General features: G+C 45.4%; 1 protein-coding gene across 1 annotated transcript in view; it reads left to right on the top strand.

Moving 5' to 3' along the window:
- The first annotated feature begins 239 nt into the window (after window positions 1-239).
- Window positions 240-14,781, top strand: part of NDUFA10 (NADH:ubiquinone oxidoreductase subunit A10) — a 29,571-nt gene continuing 15,029 nt past the window's right edge. Inside the window, exons 1-8 of the mRNA XM_054653068.2 lie at window positions 240-398; window positions 1,219-1,387; window positions 2,404-2,619; window positions 3,637-3,723; window positions 4,668-4,789; window positions 6,274-6,353; window positions 9,814-9,868; window positions 13,374-13,459. Of these exons, the coding sequence (XP_054509043.2) occupies window positions 297-398; window positions 1,219-1,387; window positions 2,404-2,619; window positions 3,637-3,723; window positions 4,668-4,789; window positions 6,274-6,353; window positions 9,814-9,868; window positions 13,374-13,459 (917 nt within the window). The 5' untranslated portion in view covers window positions 240-296. The remainder of the gene's footprint in view (window positions 399-1,218; window positions 1,388-2,403; window positions 2,620-3,636; window positions 3,724-4,667; window positions 4,790-6,273; window positions 6,354-9,813; window positions 9,869-13,373; window positions 13,460-14,781) is intronic.

Genomic DNA, 14,781 nt, shown 5'->3' with positions numbered 1-14,781 from the left:
ACCCGGCTGTCCCTGGTCCCGCCTGGTCCCTGAGCCCTGTTCCTTGGCCAGGCTGTTCTCTGTCCCCCCTAGTCCCTAACCCGAGCCATTCCTGGTCCCGCCTGACCCCGTTCCCGGTGTCCCCTGTCCCCGCTGTCCCTACCCCGGCTCCCGCCAGAGCCCACACGGGTAGTGGGCGTGGCCTTTGTCAAGGGGCGTGGCAACGGGAGTGGCCTCACGACGCCTTCATCACCGCGCCGCACCGCCTTTCCTGCTGACGTCATCGCCGCGCGCCGCCGCCCTCCGCCGGCAGCGCCATGTCCTTGTGGGTGTCCCGGCTGGGCCGGGCCGCGGCCGCCCGGGGCCGCCGGGGCAGCTCCGGGCCGGACAGCGCCGCGCTGGGCTCCTTCCTGCTGCGGGTGAGTGCCGGCGGCTGGGCAGGGCTGTGTCCAGAGCGCTGTCCTGCTGGGGGTGGGTGAGCAGGACAGCCCGGGGCTGGAGATGCTTCTCTCCGGGGCTGGGAGCTGGGAGAGGCGGCGGAATGCGGGGCAGGCTGGAGCAAAGGCCGGAGAGGAGAGTGCGGTGACCTTCGGTGGCGGCTGTGGGCAGCGGTGCTGCGAGGAAAGGAGTGTTAGGTAGGAATGAACGGCGCTGTGTGAGGGAGGTCACTGAGCCCCTTGGAATGAGGTTTGTAGAGTTAGATAGACAAACAGTGTTTATCGCGGGCTGAGGGAGGCTCTGAGCAGCGCTCAGAAAGGCCCTGCGTTCACCCCATAGCCCAAGTGGGTCTCTCTTGCCACCTCTCAGAAATCGTGGAATAGTTAAGGCTGGAAGAGGCATCCAAGGTTACCAAGTCCAAGCTTTTGCCCACTAAGCCATATTGAAATGAAGCTGTAACTCTCCTGAGAGCGAATTTCGTGTTATTATGTGCCCAAAACCACACAAAATACAAGCAAAAGTCTAATGTGGAGTTTGGGAACTCTGGGTGTGTTGTGTGTCTGGCCTTCAGACTGAAAATTGTGGCATGTTTTCTGTCTTCTCAGCCTTTAATTTCATGAACAACTTCCCAGCCTAAGCACTGCTGCAGCTGCTAAGCTGAAATGACAGTGCTAAGGTTACTGAGTAACAATTCCTTGTATTAGATGCATAAGAGTGTGTCCTGTGTGTGTGTCTGAAGAAACAGTGTTTTTAGCTAAAAAGTCCCCCCAAATCTACTGATTTCCATGGGTTTTTCTCCAGGCAAGAATCCACACCAGCCCTGAGCAGAGCTTGCAGTATGGGTGGCTGTCCTATATCTTGGGAGAAAGGACCAGCAAGAAGTTGACAGAGCACAGCAAAGTCTTCACAGTGGAGGGGAACCTGTCTTCTGGGAAGGGCAAGCTGGCCCAGCAGTTAGCAGACAAACTGGGTATGTCTCACTCTGGCTGCTTCCCTGAGAGCTGACAGAGTTGGATCGTGGCTCTTGTGCAGAGGAAGCTCACCAGAGCAGCAGCTCCTGCCTGGGGAATGCTGTAGGGAGTGGGGAGGGTCTGTGGGTGGTGTTGGTGAGGCTTGGGATGGGGATTTGCTGTGAGTGAAGCTTCAGTTCTGATGGACTCTGTGTGCTCACCGTGCTCCTGGAGAGCTTGGGTGTTCCACATGGATGTGCTTGGAGCAGCTCAGCTCTCCCTGGGCAGGGGCAGAGCTCAGAGCTTGGGTTCTGCTGTGGTGGGCAGGGGAGTTGGGGCTTTGTGGGAGCTGGGCAAGGAGCAGGAGTTGGGCAAGTGTTGCTGCCTGGGGGTCTCTCTACAAATCATGAACAGGACAGGACTGCTGGGAACATGTCTTGAGCTGTTTTATTTTCCAGCATCAGTCTCATTACGTGGTTATGGCAATGGGAAGATGCCAGCAGCTCACATCCCAGGCAGCAGACAAAGAACTGCATGTTACAACTTCCTTTAAAAGTTTTTTGACCAATCACACAAAGCAAAATCATACTGACAGTAGTTCTGTCCAACCACTGTAAGCACACGTACCTTCAGTCAAACAATATTGCTTATTTTGGATACAATACCTGCTCGTAAGCATTAAAATACAATCCACAGGGCTCCATTATTAAGCTTAGAGCTTCCTAATATCTCAGATATACTTTTCTGTAGCTTAATGAGTTATGCTAGCCAAGCATTAATACACAGACCATTTTTCTATATGTCCTTATTTTTCTACTTTTTACATAATTTTTCTGCTGACCTATATCTCATGGCTACTGCTTAGCTCTAATCACAGTTCTGCTGTCCCTGAGGTCTGCCTTTTGCAGCTTTCCCAAACCCCTCTGATTTTCTGGATTCCCACAGGCAAGGAGCAGCTGTGTGCTCAGCAGCTGCAGAGGTGTTAGCTGCAAACGAGCACAGCTCATTCCCGCTGTGGGTTCCTTCTCCTTTTCAGGAATGAAGTACTTCCCTGAGGCGGACATCCACTACCAGGACAGGCTCTCAGGGGATGGGCAGCTGCTGCCTGAGAAGTTCAGTGGTTTCTGCAGCCTGGAGAAGTTCTACAATGAGCCCAAGGCCCCCGACGGGCACTCATACCGCCTGCAGTCCTGGCTCTTTGGCAGCCGCGTCCTGCAGTACGCCGATGCCCTGGAGCACCTGCTCAGCACAGGTGGGGGCTCATGAAGGGGTGTGGGCTGGAAGGGACTGTGGTGTTTGTGAGGTTTCCAGGACAAGGTGAGGGATGAGAATCTGACTCCATGTTCTCAGAAAGCGGATTTATTGTTTTATGGTGTTATATTATATTAAAAGAATGTTATACTAAAATTATACTGAAGAAAGAGAAAGGATACATCAGAAGGCTTAGCAGGAATGGTAATGAAAGCTTGTGACTGACTCAGTCTGACACAGCTGGACTGTGATTGGTCATTAATTAAAAACAATTAATGTGTGATGGTGTTCACAGGGGTTTTTGGTTGAGGGAAGAGATGAGTATCTGACTCCATGTTTCAGAAGGCTTGATTTATTATTTTATGACATATATTACATTAAAACTACACTAAAAGAATAGAAGAAAGGATTTCATCAGAAGGCTAGCTAAGAATAGAATAGCAAAGAATGATAACAAAGGTTTGTGGCTCGGGCTCTCTGTCTGAGCCAGCTAAGCTGTGATTAGTTATTAATTAGAAACATCTAACATGGGCCAATCAAAGATCTACTTGTTCCATTCCACAGCAACAGATAATCAATGTTTACATTTTGTTCCTGAGGCCCCTCAGTTTCTCAAGAGAAAAATATCCTAAAGAAAGGATTTTCCATAAAAAGATGCCTGTGCCACACATGTTTGGATAAACAATCTCCAGACCACATTCCAGAGTAGCAAAACATGGAGAAGCTGAGGCTTCTCATCTTCCCAGAAGAAGAAATCCTGGTGAAGGGTTAGATGGTAGATCAGAGAAATTCCTGGTGTTTTGCAAATGTGGCATTGCAAGTACACTGTGTGGAAGGCAAGCTGGTTAACAGCAGGGATGATATCCATGAAATTTCACAAGAGTCTGGAGTGACTGTTTGCCCATGCATTTGTCTGAAACTGTGGAGATGGGTGCAATAGATTTTCCAAGAAATACAACAGTAACAAAGGACCTTGCAGCTCCTTCTGTTCCAACCTGCAGTTTGTTCTCCCTTGCAGGTCAGGGCGTGGTGCTGGAGCGCTCTCCCTACAGCGACTTCGTGTTCCTGGAGGCCATGCTGAAGCAGGGATATGTGCACAAGAGATGTGAGTTCCTGCCAGCAAAGGGAGGCTGCTTGGCCATAATCTCTCAGCAGTCTGGTAGTTAACTTTGCTTTAAAAAAGAAACAAAACATTCCTGCTTGGAAGGAGGGATTCCTTTAAGTGTTCAGCGTTCAAATGTTGCTGGGTTGAGCTGGTGTGGTCTGGGTGGCAGTGAGAGGACAGAAGATAGAGAGCACAAATTGAAATTCAAAGCATTTCATTTGTAAGGAAAAGCCCTTTTTCTTCTGTGAGGAGAGTCAAACCCTGGAGCAAATCACCTGGGATCTCTCCCCTGGAGATGCTTAGAGTGCTGTGGGTGCAGTTCTCAACAGAGTGGTTGAACTGGGTGATTTGGGGATGTTCCTCCCAACCTGAGTGATTTGGTCTGGGCTTATGGGCACTGAGCTCCTGAGCTGTTGCTGCCTGTTCTTAGTAAATCTGTTCTTTTGGCTGCTCCTGAGGTGGATGTAACTTTTCTTGACTGCCTCCCGTTTTTGCTGTTGGATTTAAGAGGTGTGTATTTGTTTTTTGCCACCTGCTGTAAGTTACTGGATGGCTTTGAGAGCTGATTATAATGACCTATGTCTGCATTGCTGAGGCAGCAAAGCCCAGCAACCCACAATTTCATACAAAATCCCAGTTTGGATTGTACTGGAATCCTTAGGGAACAAATATCTTGATTAGAGCTACTGCTGCTTATTGTCTCTAAATGGTGGAGGAGAAGCTGAGATTCCTGTAAACCTGAGCCAGGAATAAAGTCCCTCTTTGATACAACTGGGTTTAGAGTCTTAGATCTCAGTGCATGAAACTTCTCTGGTGATTAGTTTTTCTGTAAACTTCCTGAATTCTCTTTGAGGAAAAGCATACCCTTAACTTGCTCTGTGGGCCCAGAAGAAGAGACTGTAGGTACAAACGTGGGGAATGTGATTTATTTGTGTTTTACACAGGCCTTGATCACTACAAAGAGGTCAAGGAGATCAGCATTTCTGAGTTCCTGCCACCTCACTTGGTCATTTATGTAGATGTGCCTGTCCCAGAGGTGCAGAAGAGGATTCAAGAGAAGGGCAAGGTAATTTGATATCTGATTATTGCCTATCTCTTATCTTTATTGTTACTGGTCTCTCACAATTGCTGTCTGCTAATGGCTGTTGTAATCACACCTTCTGTGGGAGTCCTGTGGGGTTTCTGCTGAATGATGCATCTGAGGAGCTGCTTATCCTCTGAGCTGTGAGATCTGGGTGATGGTGGTGACTCTGTGGGTATTCTCTTATGCTTGTTATAAAAAAGAAAAAAAAAAAAGCAAAAATCATCTTTTTTTGTGTGTGACTGCATCAGTATGTTGTCATTTGTGGAAGGAGAAATTGTTTTAAGAGCAGGTGAATTTTTATGCCTGGCTGTGTAGCTGCCACTTCAAGAGCTGTGGGCAGGTGATGTGCTGCTTGCAATGCACTTAGAGATGATTTATTTCTTATTCCTGAATGCCAGGAGCCCAGCTGGGCTCCCTGGCTCCTGCTTCCCAGTTGACTGCTTCCTCACACCTCTGCTGGGGTTCATGTGTGAGTCACCTGGGATCAGCAGGTTCACTTATCTCCCTGAAATCCAGCAAATCACCACTGGGTGACTGTGTTATTGAGCTGGTCTGGGCTCAGGAGAGCTGTAGGGTGCTTTTGGGGAGTGACTAATCTTAGTAGGGTTTGTAATTTTGGGTTTTTTTCCCCTCTTTCTTTGATACTTAGATGTGTGTTTGTAAGTGTTTGCAGATGTTTTGTGAGGATTCCAAGATGTTTGTCTTGCCTTGTTGAAAGGCTATGGGAAATGCAGTTTAACTCTGGAAAACCTGATAGATTAAAAGAGTTTTGATTTACTAGGAAAAAGTTCTCAGTTAAGAAGTTCTTCACGTATTGGGAGAGCCTGTGAGTTCTTAGCCCTTCTGAACATGAAAATCAGTGGCATTTTTGAAACCTTTGGACAGAAATTGCTGATGTAGCTTGTGGCTTTTTGGGTCAGTGGCAGTGCTGAGCTCTGTAGGAGTTGTTTGAGGAACACTGGGTAGATCAGAGAAATTCCTGGTGTTTTGCAGATGAGGCATTGCAAGTACACTGTGTGGAGGGCAAGCTGGTTAACAGCAGGGATGATATCCATGAAATTTCACAGGAGTTTGGAGTGGCTGTTTGCCCATGCACTTGTCTGAAACTGTGGAGAGAGGTGCAATTTTGGCCTCCTTGTGGAACAGGTGGACTCAGACAGTCTTCTCCTGTTTTCTGGGTGGCTGTTACAGCTCCCTGGAATGTGTAGTTAGCAGGGATGAATCAGTCCTTGGATAGCTGGGGGCTACCCTAGGTATTTCATGGCATTTGTAAGGAATTCCAAGCACTCCAAATCACACTCTTAATTCTTTGAAACTTTCACTGATGTGCATGTGGTTCACTTGGATGTTTGACTGCTTATCCCAGAGGGAGCCCTTGGCAGGTGGTGGAGCAGACCTTGGAGTCTGTGCTGGTGGGAAAAGATAGAAATATAGTTCCACAGCTTTTTCTGTTTGTTTGTTTGTAGCCATATGAGAAAAAGGTGTCTCCTTCCTATCTCCAGAGCATTGAGGATGCTTACAAGAAGACCTTCCTACCAGCCATCAGGTTAGCAAAGAAAAATGTTTTGCCTCTTAGGTCTTTGAGCAAAAATGTGTGCAAACCTTAAAATCTCTGCCAATATCAACAAATGATGTGAAAAAGCCCTTGTTGTGCTGCAGGGTACAGTATTGTGCCCCAGTGAAGGGGTGCTGCATTCACAGCATGAAATCTGTGTGAGTGGAGTTAACTTCTGCCAGCCCAGGAGCCTGATCTGATGCCAGTGCTGGAAGATGAAAATGGGTTCGGGAGTGGTGTGCAGAGTGCCACAGCTATGTCTCTGTGTGTCTGCACAACCTGAGGAGAGAGTGATGCAATGCAAGCTTTTCTCAAGCCTTTTTGGAAGGCTTTTTAGGGCTTTTCTCTCCTCAGAAAGTCCTTTCAGTTGTCACAGAATCCCAGAATGGTTTGGGTTGGAGGGACCTTAAAGCTCATCCAGTGCCACCCCTGCCATGGCAGGGACACCTTCCACTAGCCCAGGTTGCTCCAAGCCCCATCCAACCTGGCCTTGGACACTTCCAGGGATCCAGGGGCAGCCACAGCTTCTCTGGGCCCCCTGTGCCAGGGCCTGCCCACCCTGCCAGGGAACAATTCCTTCCCAATATCCCATCTAACCCTGCCCTGTGGCAGTGGGAAGCCATTCCCTTTGTCCTGTCTCTCACTGGGTTCCCCTGGCTTCCTCTAGCTGGGAAGCAAAAACATGTGCCCTGTAAACCTGGGATGAATCAGAGCTTGCCAGTTCTTACAAAAGAGCTCTAGGAAAATTAAAATTGTTCCAAACATCTAAAAGCAGAATTATGGTCCCTCATAATTCTGGGAGGGGAAACTCTCAAAGGGTTTCAGATGAATTAACTGTGAAAGCTGTGGTGTGTGCAGGAGGCTGATATAAATCAGAGTAGATTCCCAGGTGCTTTGTAGCCTGCCTGTGTCCCCCTGTGCTTGCTCCATCTCCCCGGGTGGATCAGTGGGTGGCTCTGCCAGCTACTGAAGTGAGTAACTCGATATTGAGCTTGTCACTCATGCAGGCAGGGCTTGGTGCTGTCACAGATGGTCAGTGGCCTCTTTGTGTGTCCCCACAGCCAGCACATGGCTCTTGGAGGGGAATGGGAAGCCTTGGGAATGTCATCCCTTGAGGGCAAACTGCTGCAGTCTCTGGTGGGAGCCAGGTGCTGCTGTTCTCTGGAGCAGAGCCAGCCCCACATGCATCTCCTGGTGCTCAGCCAGGCTGAACCCTGAACCCTGCTGTGATTTCACCTCCTTGCCCTCTCTGTGTGCATGGGCAGTGCCCCTGTCAGGCAAACCCCTCTGCTCAGCATCCTGGCAAGGTTTGGGCTCCCAGCAGCCTGGCACACTGAGTGCTGTTTTCTGAGACTCTGGTCAAAGGGAGGGAATGATGAATCTGACTCCATGTTCTCAGAAGGCTAATTTATTCTTTTATGATCTATATTATATTAAAGAATGCTATACTAAAACTGTATTAAAGAATAGAGAAAGGATACAGACAGAAGGCTACAAGATACTACTGAAAACTTGTGACTCTCTCCAGAGTCTGACACAGCTTGGCTGTTGTTGGCCAATTAGTAAAACCAATTCACATGTTGGATAAACAATCTCCAAACACATCCCAAAGCAGCAAAACACAGGAGAAGGAAATGAGATAATAATTGTTTTCCTTTTTCTCTGAGGCTTCTCAGCTTTCCAGGAGAAAAATCCTGGCCAGAGAAATTTTTCAGAAAATATGACTGTGACAGATCTGTGTCTCTGTGCCCTGGCTGAGGGGAGCTGGAGTGTGTGCATCCAGCTCTGTGCACCTCTGGACCTCAGGGTGGCTCTGTCTGGGGTACATGCAGAAGCCACAGCTGCCTTAACTGTTTGTTTGCTGGCAGGGCTGCAGGGGCTGTGTTCTTGCCTAGCTGTTACCTCTTAGTCTGCCTAGTTTGATTCCCTGACTCCTGGTGATGCCCAAAGTCTGGTCCAAAAAGGCTAAAAAGAGTTGTTATAGACTGTTGAGCAAACTCCTGCATGCTTTCCCTGTTGAAGTTTGTTTGCTTGTTCTTTGAAAAGCAGTTTGTTACTGGGTAAAACTCCTGTTAGCTTGTGCTGTTTAATGGAGCAGCCTGATGCTGCCTAAAGTGGTTTATAGTGGATTTTTGCTTTAAAATGGATGCTTTCTTTCTATTTGATTTGTTATGAATATCTTTAATGTTTTTATTGGTAGTGAGATTTGTGAGCTGGGTGCTGTGGCAGGTTCTGCCTGGTGATTTGGAGCAGTGTTTGGGTTCTGTTTGATTTTTCTCTTTTGCTAGAGCAGAGCCTTAAGATTGGTAATGTTCTCTCTGATATCCAGCACTGCTTCCACTGAGCAGCTGTTTTCTCTGAAGGAAAGCTCTGATAATCTGCAGAGTCACTGAGCAGCTGTTTTCTCTTAATGAAGCCCTGATAATCTGCAGAGTCAAATCAAAAGATGGGATGAAGTGATTTGATGGGCATCGTTGAGGCAATTGCTGGTGTCAGGCTCAGCTGAAGGTTGACCTCTCCCTTGGGCTGATATTGAGGAGAATCTTTTATTCCAAGTGCCTGCCCCATCCCTGGAAGTGTCCAAGGCCAGGTCTTGCAGGGCTTGGAGCAACCTGGTATGGTGGAAGGTGTCCCTGCCCATGGCAGGAGTGGAACAGGATGAGCTTTAAGGTCCTGTCCCACCCAAACCATTCTGGGATTCTATGAATTTTTCTCCACGCTCCTAAACTTTGTTGTGTGATGTTTGATTTAATGTCCACATTGGACAGCTATTCCAGGGCCTTCCAGGTTTTCCAGCTGGAAACAGCTATTGCTGAACATGTGAGGTGTGACAGGTTCGTGGAGGAGCTCCTGTTGTGGTTCTGCTCTGCAAGTGCTTTTTCTCTGAAGGCAGCTGGCTGATTAAAAAAAACAATCTTCTAACCAGGAAACATTACCTTTTAAAAATGTTTTTACACTTACAGACCATGCTGCCTGCATTTGTATTCATTCAGCTAGCTCAACCTGAGTAAATAGTCATAAATGAATGCATTCTTCTCTTGAGGTGACTCACAGCTAGTCATGCACTTGGAAAAAAGAAAATCTACCACAGTTTTGGGTTACACTGAAAACTTATTTTCAGGTAGATTGGGCAGTTGTAATAGGGGTGAGTACCCCATTAATTAAATGAAAACAAATTCATATGTGTAGTTTTTGAAATTTTTTTCCAACTGAAGTTATGTAGATGTCCAGACCATTTGGCCTTTAAAAGCAACTTTCCAGCAGCAAAGAAGCAGCTCACAGGTGCAACAGGAATTCTATTGCAATAGCTAGGAGCAATCTAAAAAATTGCAATGATTCTGCTTCACTGTTTATGCCTTTTAACTTCATTTCTGTTCCTTTTCTGAGCAGGAATGGGGAGGATGGGTAGAGCAGTTTTATCAGGGGAATTAAATTTCTGTGTTCTTTGCAGTGAGAGCTCTGAAGTTCTGGAGTACACAGCAAGTGCAGCTGAGGATGTGGAGAAGGTAAGTTTTGCTTTTCTGGGAGTAAATTTAAAACATTTCCCTTAGTTCAGTGAACTTTTCCCCTCATGCAGAGTTACTGGCAGGCTAACAGAAGCCTTTTGCTTGACCATTATTAACTTTCCTCTCTTGCTTTTGTTCCTGAGGGAAAGAACACCAAGGTTTTTGAGACTCTGGGCAGGTTTTGGACCCATTTCAGTTCTAGTGATAGATGCCTGTTAAGAGCAGTAATATGATGTTAACTGGATAATAACAATCCTACGTGGAAGCTTGCCAAGGAATCATCCCCACTTGGGAGGAGGGAGAGCAGACTTGCACATGGGCTGTCTCCAAGGGCTTTTTGGGACCTCATCCTAATGAGGTGAAATTTTTACCCTACTTGTACACAGTCCAAACTCCCTCTCCTCCTCTCTTAAATGCAGTGTGATCTTGGCAGAGAGTTGAGTAATATATACATATGTGTGGTAGCCTGTACCTCATTAAGTTTATTAGCATATTCAGAGCACACATTTTAATATTTAACTGCCCCTTATCAGACTAAAATTACATTTTTGCCTGAGGTGTCCTTCAGCCTTCTGGTTATATGACTTTGTGAAGGAGAAAATATTGATAAGGACTTCCCTGGTCCTAAAATTAACACTCCATGTTCCCCCATAGGTGCACTGCTGCTTGTCTCTAGGCCTTTTGTTCCCTTTATGAGAACAGGGTTGTGTGCCACGTTCTGGGTCCTCTGCTGTTGTGGATGGATTTTTGGGTGCTCCTGCACTTGATAATAAAGGTTATCATTAATAACCAGTAGACCTATGGGACAGTGTGGGTTTATACCCCTAAAAAAGGGCTGGTGGCTTCAGTGTGACAGCAGATAATAAATAGAAAAAATGCACAAAAAATCAGGCTGAAATGAACAAAAAAGCTGAGGTTGTGATGTGAATATAGAGAATCTAGAGCAATTAATTTGTTTTTTTTCTGGATAACAACATAGAAGCAAGGATAGGAGTTGAGAGCTGTGGTGTTTCAAGATGGGTACTTGGTGAATTAAAGGAAAGTTGGGATGGGGGTTAAATGCCTGTTGTGTCCAGAGAGAAAGACAGGGAAAAATCTCCAAGTGGTCAGAATAAAGCAGGTTGTTTCCTCCTCAGATTGTTTTTGTAGTAAACCCCATTGCTAGAGATTTGATTTTAATCCTTTCAATCAGGGTTTAAAGTCAGTTAAAGCTCTTATTGTTCAAGGAGCGACTCTCCTGAGCTCAGCAATCTTGTCATTGCTCTAAATAGGCCCATCAGATGCACCAGTGGATCCTTAATTTGCTTGGACAAATCTGGACTAGGGGAAGGATTATTATTTGGAAGTTAAAGTATAATGCCACAGAATGATTGAGGTTGGAAAAGACCCTGTAAGATTATCCAGCCCATGATGTTGTCATTGTCATTGTTGGGTGTTGATGGTAGATACTGATACTTGGAAAAATTCAGTTGTTTTCTCCCCTTTTTCTGTTCAGATTCAGTTTCCCTTTGGGATGACACAGAAGAAATTTGGAAATAAGGGCTGGCAGGAGGGCTTTGGCTTGTAAGGTGTGTGTTTACACAGGTTGACAGAGAGCAGTGTTCATTAGCCCACTCCAATCTGCTTAGAGATTTGGGAGCTGAATTTTTTTTTATGGCCTCATAGTTTAATAACTTTTGGTTTGCTCAGAGCACACATACACAGCTTGGAAACGACTTTTTAAGTGTCCTAAAAAGGTCAGTTGGGGTTTCCTGTTGTAATTAACTTTGGTTGTGGTGGCTGAAGGGGTAATGAGTGCTGAAATGAGCTTCATTAGCATGTTTCACACTTGTTTAGCTTGAGGGTAAAACTGGGAATACAAAGTTAGCTGTATGTTTAATTTCTTTTAAAGCCTTGCATATTTGCTGATAATTCCTGAGGGGGTGACAGGGCATTCCTTATAAATTAAGAATTTGTTCTTCTGTCCTGGTTGGGAAACTGATGCCATTGTTAAGGAGCTGCTGGGAGGGAGAGAGATTTTCTGATGTGATGGTAACAGTGAGCAAAACTAATTTGAATACAGATTCCTTTCCCCCTGTAGCATATTGTGAGCCCATTGTAGCAACTCTGATTAGTGCTGTTACCAGGTTCAGAGTTTCCAAAGCCTTGCTGTGGAGTGGAGAAGGAATTGCTTTTGTTCAGCTCGTCAATTAAATAATTCAAAGAAATAATGGCTGTTTGAAGAAACTTAACTTACACCTCTTGTCCTCTTATCTTGGAGTTATGTTGCAGCAGTTTGTGCCTCAGAAGTGTTTATTCACTCATGTCCAAATAATTATTTCTTACCATGAAAATTCTGGTAAGAGTGGGTCTTTATAGTCAAAGCTACTTTGTAATAGCACTTGGTTATCGTTTTTGAAGTGGTAATAGCTGGGATTTAGTGTTGGCAGGGAATAATTGCAGTGCATTTAATGTAAAGAACTCAAGGATTTTTTGTTTCTCATTCTGTCACTTCATTGTGACATGTGCTCACCTGTCAATGGGTTGACAGTGTGCCATGAGGAATTTGGTCACAACCTCAGCTTTACCCTTTCCCCATGGAAAAGGTCTCTGGAAAGGGATGTTTGGAGCTGTAACAATCCACTCCTTCCCAGGTTGCTCCAAGGTGCTGTCTCCACCTCATCAGGCACCTGAAATGCATCTTCCTGACACTAGGGCTGAGCTTTCCCTCAGCTCCAGGCAGCCAGGTGTGATAAGCAATTACCTCCTGGAGCAGCAAAAATCTGTTTCCAAGTGGAGCCAGGCTATAAGTGAGGCTCAAACCAGGGATTGATAAGTTTGGAGATGCTGAAGGAATGATTTGCTGAGCTGGCATTGCTTATTTGAAGGGTTCTGAGCTGTGAGTGTTACCTTTCCTTTCATGCATGGCTGGGTCCTGGTGGCTGGTGAAATCCTGAGCCCTTGGACTCCTCTCTGCAGCTCCTGAGTTTTCCAGCCTGAAATGTGCCTTTGTTTCTGTGCTGTGAACCACACAGCACTGAGGTAGATGCCACACTGCTCCCCTGCCTCAGAGAATGTGTTACTGAGCCTCTCTGGGAATAAAACTGACCAAACTTTATTTTTGTAGCAAAAAGGAGTTAAATTTAGACTTACCTCCATTTCCTCCTCATTCTCCCTCAGGGGTGAGGTTGTACCTTCTTGGCTTTTCAGCCCCAGTGGCAGGTTAAGGAAGGATGGCTTGGATCTGGTAGGAATTTGGCAGCAAGGCACCTCTGAGCCAGTTGATTCCCTGCCATCCAGAGCTGAAAGCACAGGATGTCAGGAGATCCCCACGTATGTGCCCAGTGCTCCTGGCAGGGCTGCAGCCTCCAGGAGTAGAACTGGGAGATGATCATGTTATCTCTAGACATTTTCCTTGTTACCACAGCTTCAGCAGTGAGGCCTTTCTCATTTGTTTCATAACCTGTTTTGAGTATTTCATTGATTTTTTTCCCACCCCTTAGTGAGCTTTCTTTTCTGATTCCAGGTAATTGAAGACATCGAGTACCTGAAGTTTGACAAGGGGCCATGGGAGGAGCAAGATGATGTTTCTTTCCATCACTTGAGACTTTTGTAAGTGTGATGTCATCCAGCCACTGAGCTGTCAAATCCCAGGGAAAATGGTCAAAGCCATGAGTTTTTAAAAGTGGGGTTATATTTGGTAATATTGGTGCTTGCCCTGGATCATGCTGTAGCATTTTTGCTGCTGGTTGTTGAGACAAGAGGCTCCAGACAAGTTTAAGAGTGGTTTTTGTCAAAGATCCTTGTCTGCCCAGTTGGAAGAGATCAGACTCAGACACTGGAAAATAACTTGTTGGAATAGAATTTAATTTGGTTTTAATAATTCTTTGCAAATGCATCATGTTGAATTTGTTTATATAAAATACAAAGATGTATATAAACAATATAGCTGCACTTGCAAGGCTGTTTGTTAATACCAGAAGTGAGACAGGCTCTCCATTTTGCTGCAACTTCATCTTCATATTGAATGTGCAGGCGGAAATTTCAGTAGAGTTACATTTTTAAAACAAAATATAAGAGTTATATTATTTTCATTATTTCCTGGTCATCTCACAGGTTAATAGAAACACAGATTTTTAAATTGAATATGTGCCCTTAAGTTTGTGTCGTTGTGACAGGCATCAGAGAAGCAAGTTAAATGTTTTTGCAGAATTGTGATATTTCTTGCATTTTACTTTTCTGTGCTGTTACTTTAAATAACTCCTAAAAATAGAGATCATGCTCCTATTGTATGGTTTTTTAATCAAGGAGTGAAGATAGATTGCAGAAGAGCAGTGCTGGGTGGTGTCTGAGAAGAACAAGTCATGATTTGGGTGCATTTTATGTGTCAAAGATGAGGTTTCTTTGTAGTAATTGGAGGATAACATCTGGTGACTTAGGCCCTAGAAAATGATCACAATCAGACTTCCTTTGAAAGAAGAAATAAGTTGCTTGTTTTCCTGTAGCTCCACACTTCTACTGCAGGTATTAGGAAAGAATTATTAATTGTGATGAGTAGGAGGGAGTTGAAAGAAACCTTACAATTAGAGCAGTGTGTTAAGATACTGTATGAAAATTCTATTTCACAGTTTTAGAAGGGAATAAACTGCTTTAAAGACTCAATTTTTAATTGAACCTTGAGGGGGGGGGGCGGTGAGTCTCCTGCCCAAGGCTCTTGTAATAGGTAATAAGAAATTATTTATTCTTTTGGCAAAGACATGGGGGTTGTTTGAAGATCCCAGAATGCAATAAACTGCTTATTTAAACCACAGACTCATAAAATATCCTGTGTGGAGGGGACCTACACTGAGCATTGATCCCAGCTCCTGCAGTTTGCTTTTGAATCTTTTTTTGTGCTGGGCTGCCAGAGCATGGATAAAGGGGTGACAACCCAT

Source organism: Agelaius phoeniceus, chromosome 7, assembly GCF_051311805.1.
Source record: "Agelaius phoeniceus isolate bAgePho1 chromosome 7, bAgePho1.hap1, whole genome shotgun sequence".
NCBI classification, from domain to species: Eukaryota; Metazoa; Chordata; class Aves; order Passeriformes; family Icteridae; genus Agelaius; species Agelaius phoeniceus.
The sequence above is the reverse complement of the archived record's forward strand: the minus strand, read 5'-3'. Positions and strand labels throughout refer to the sequence as shown.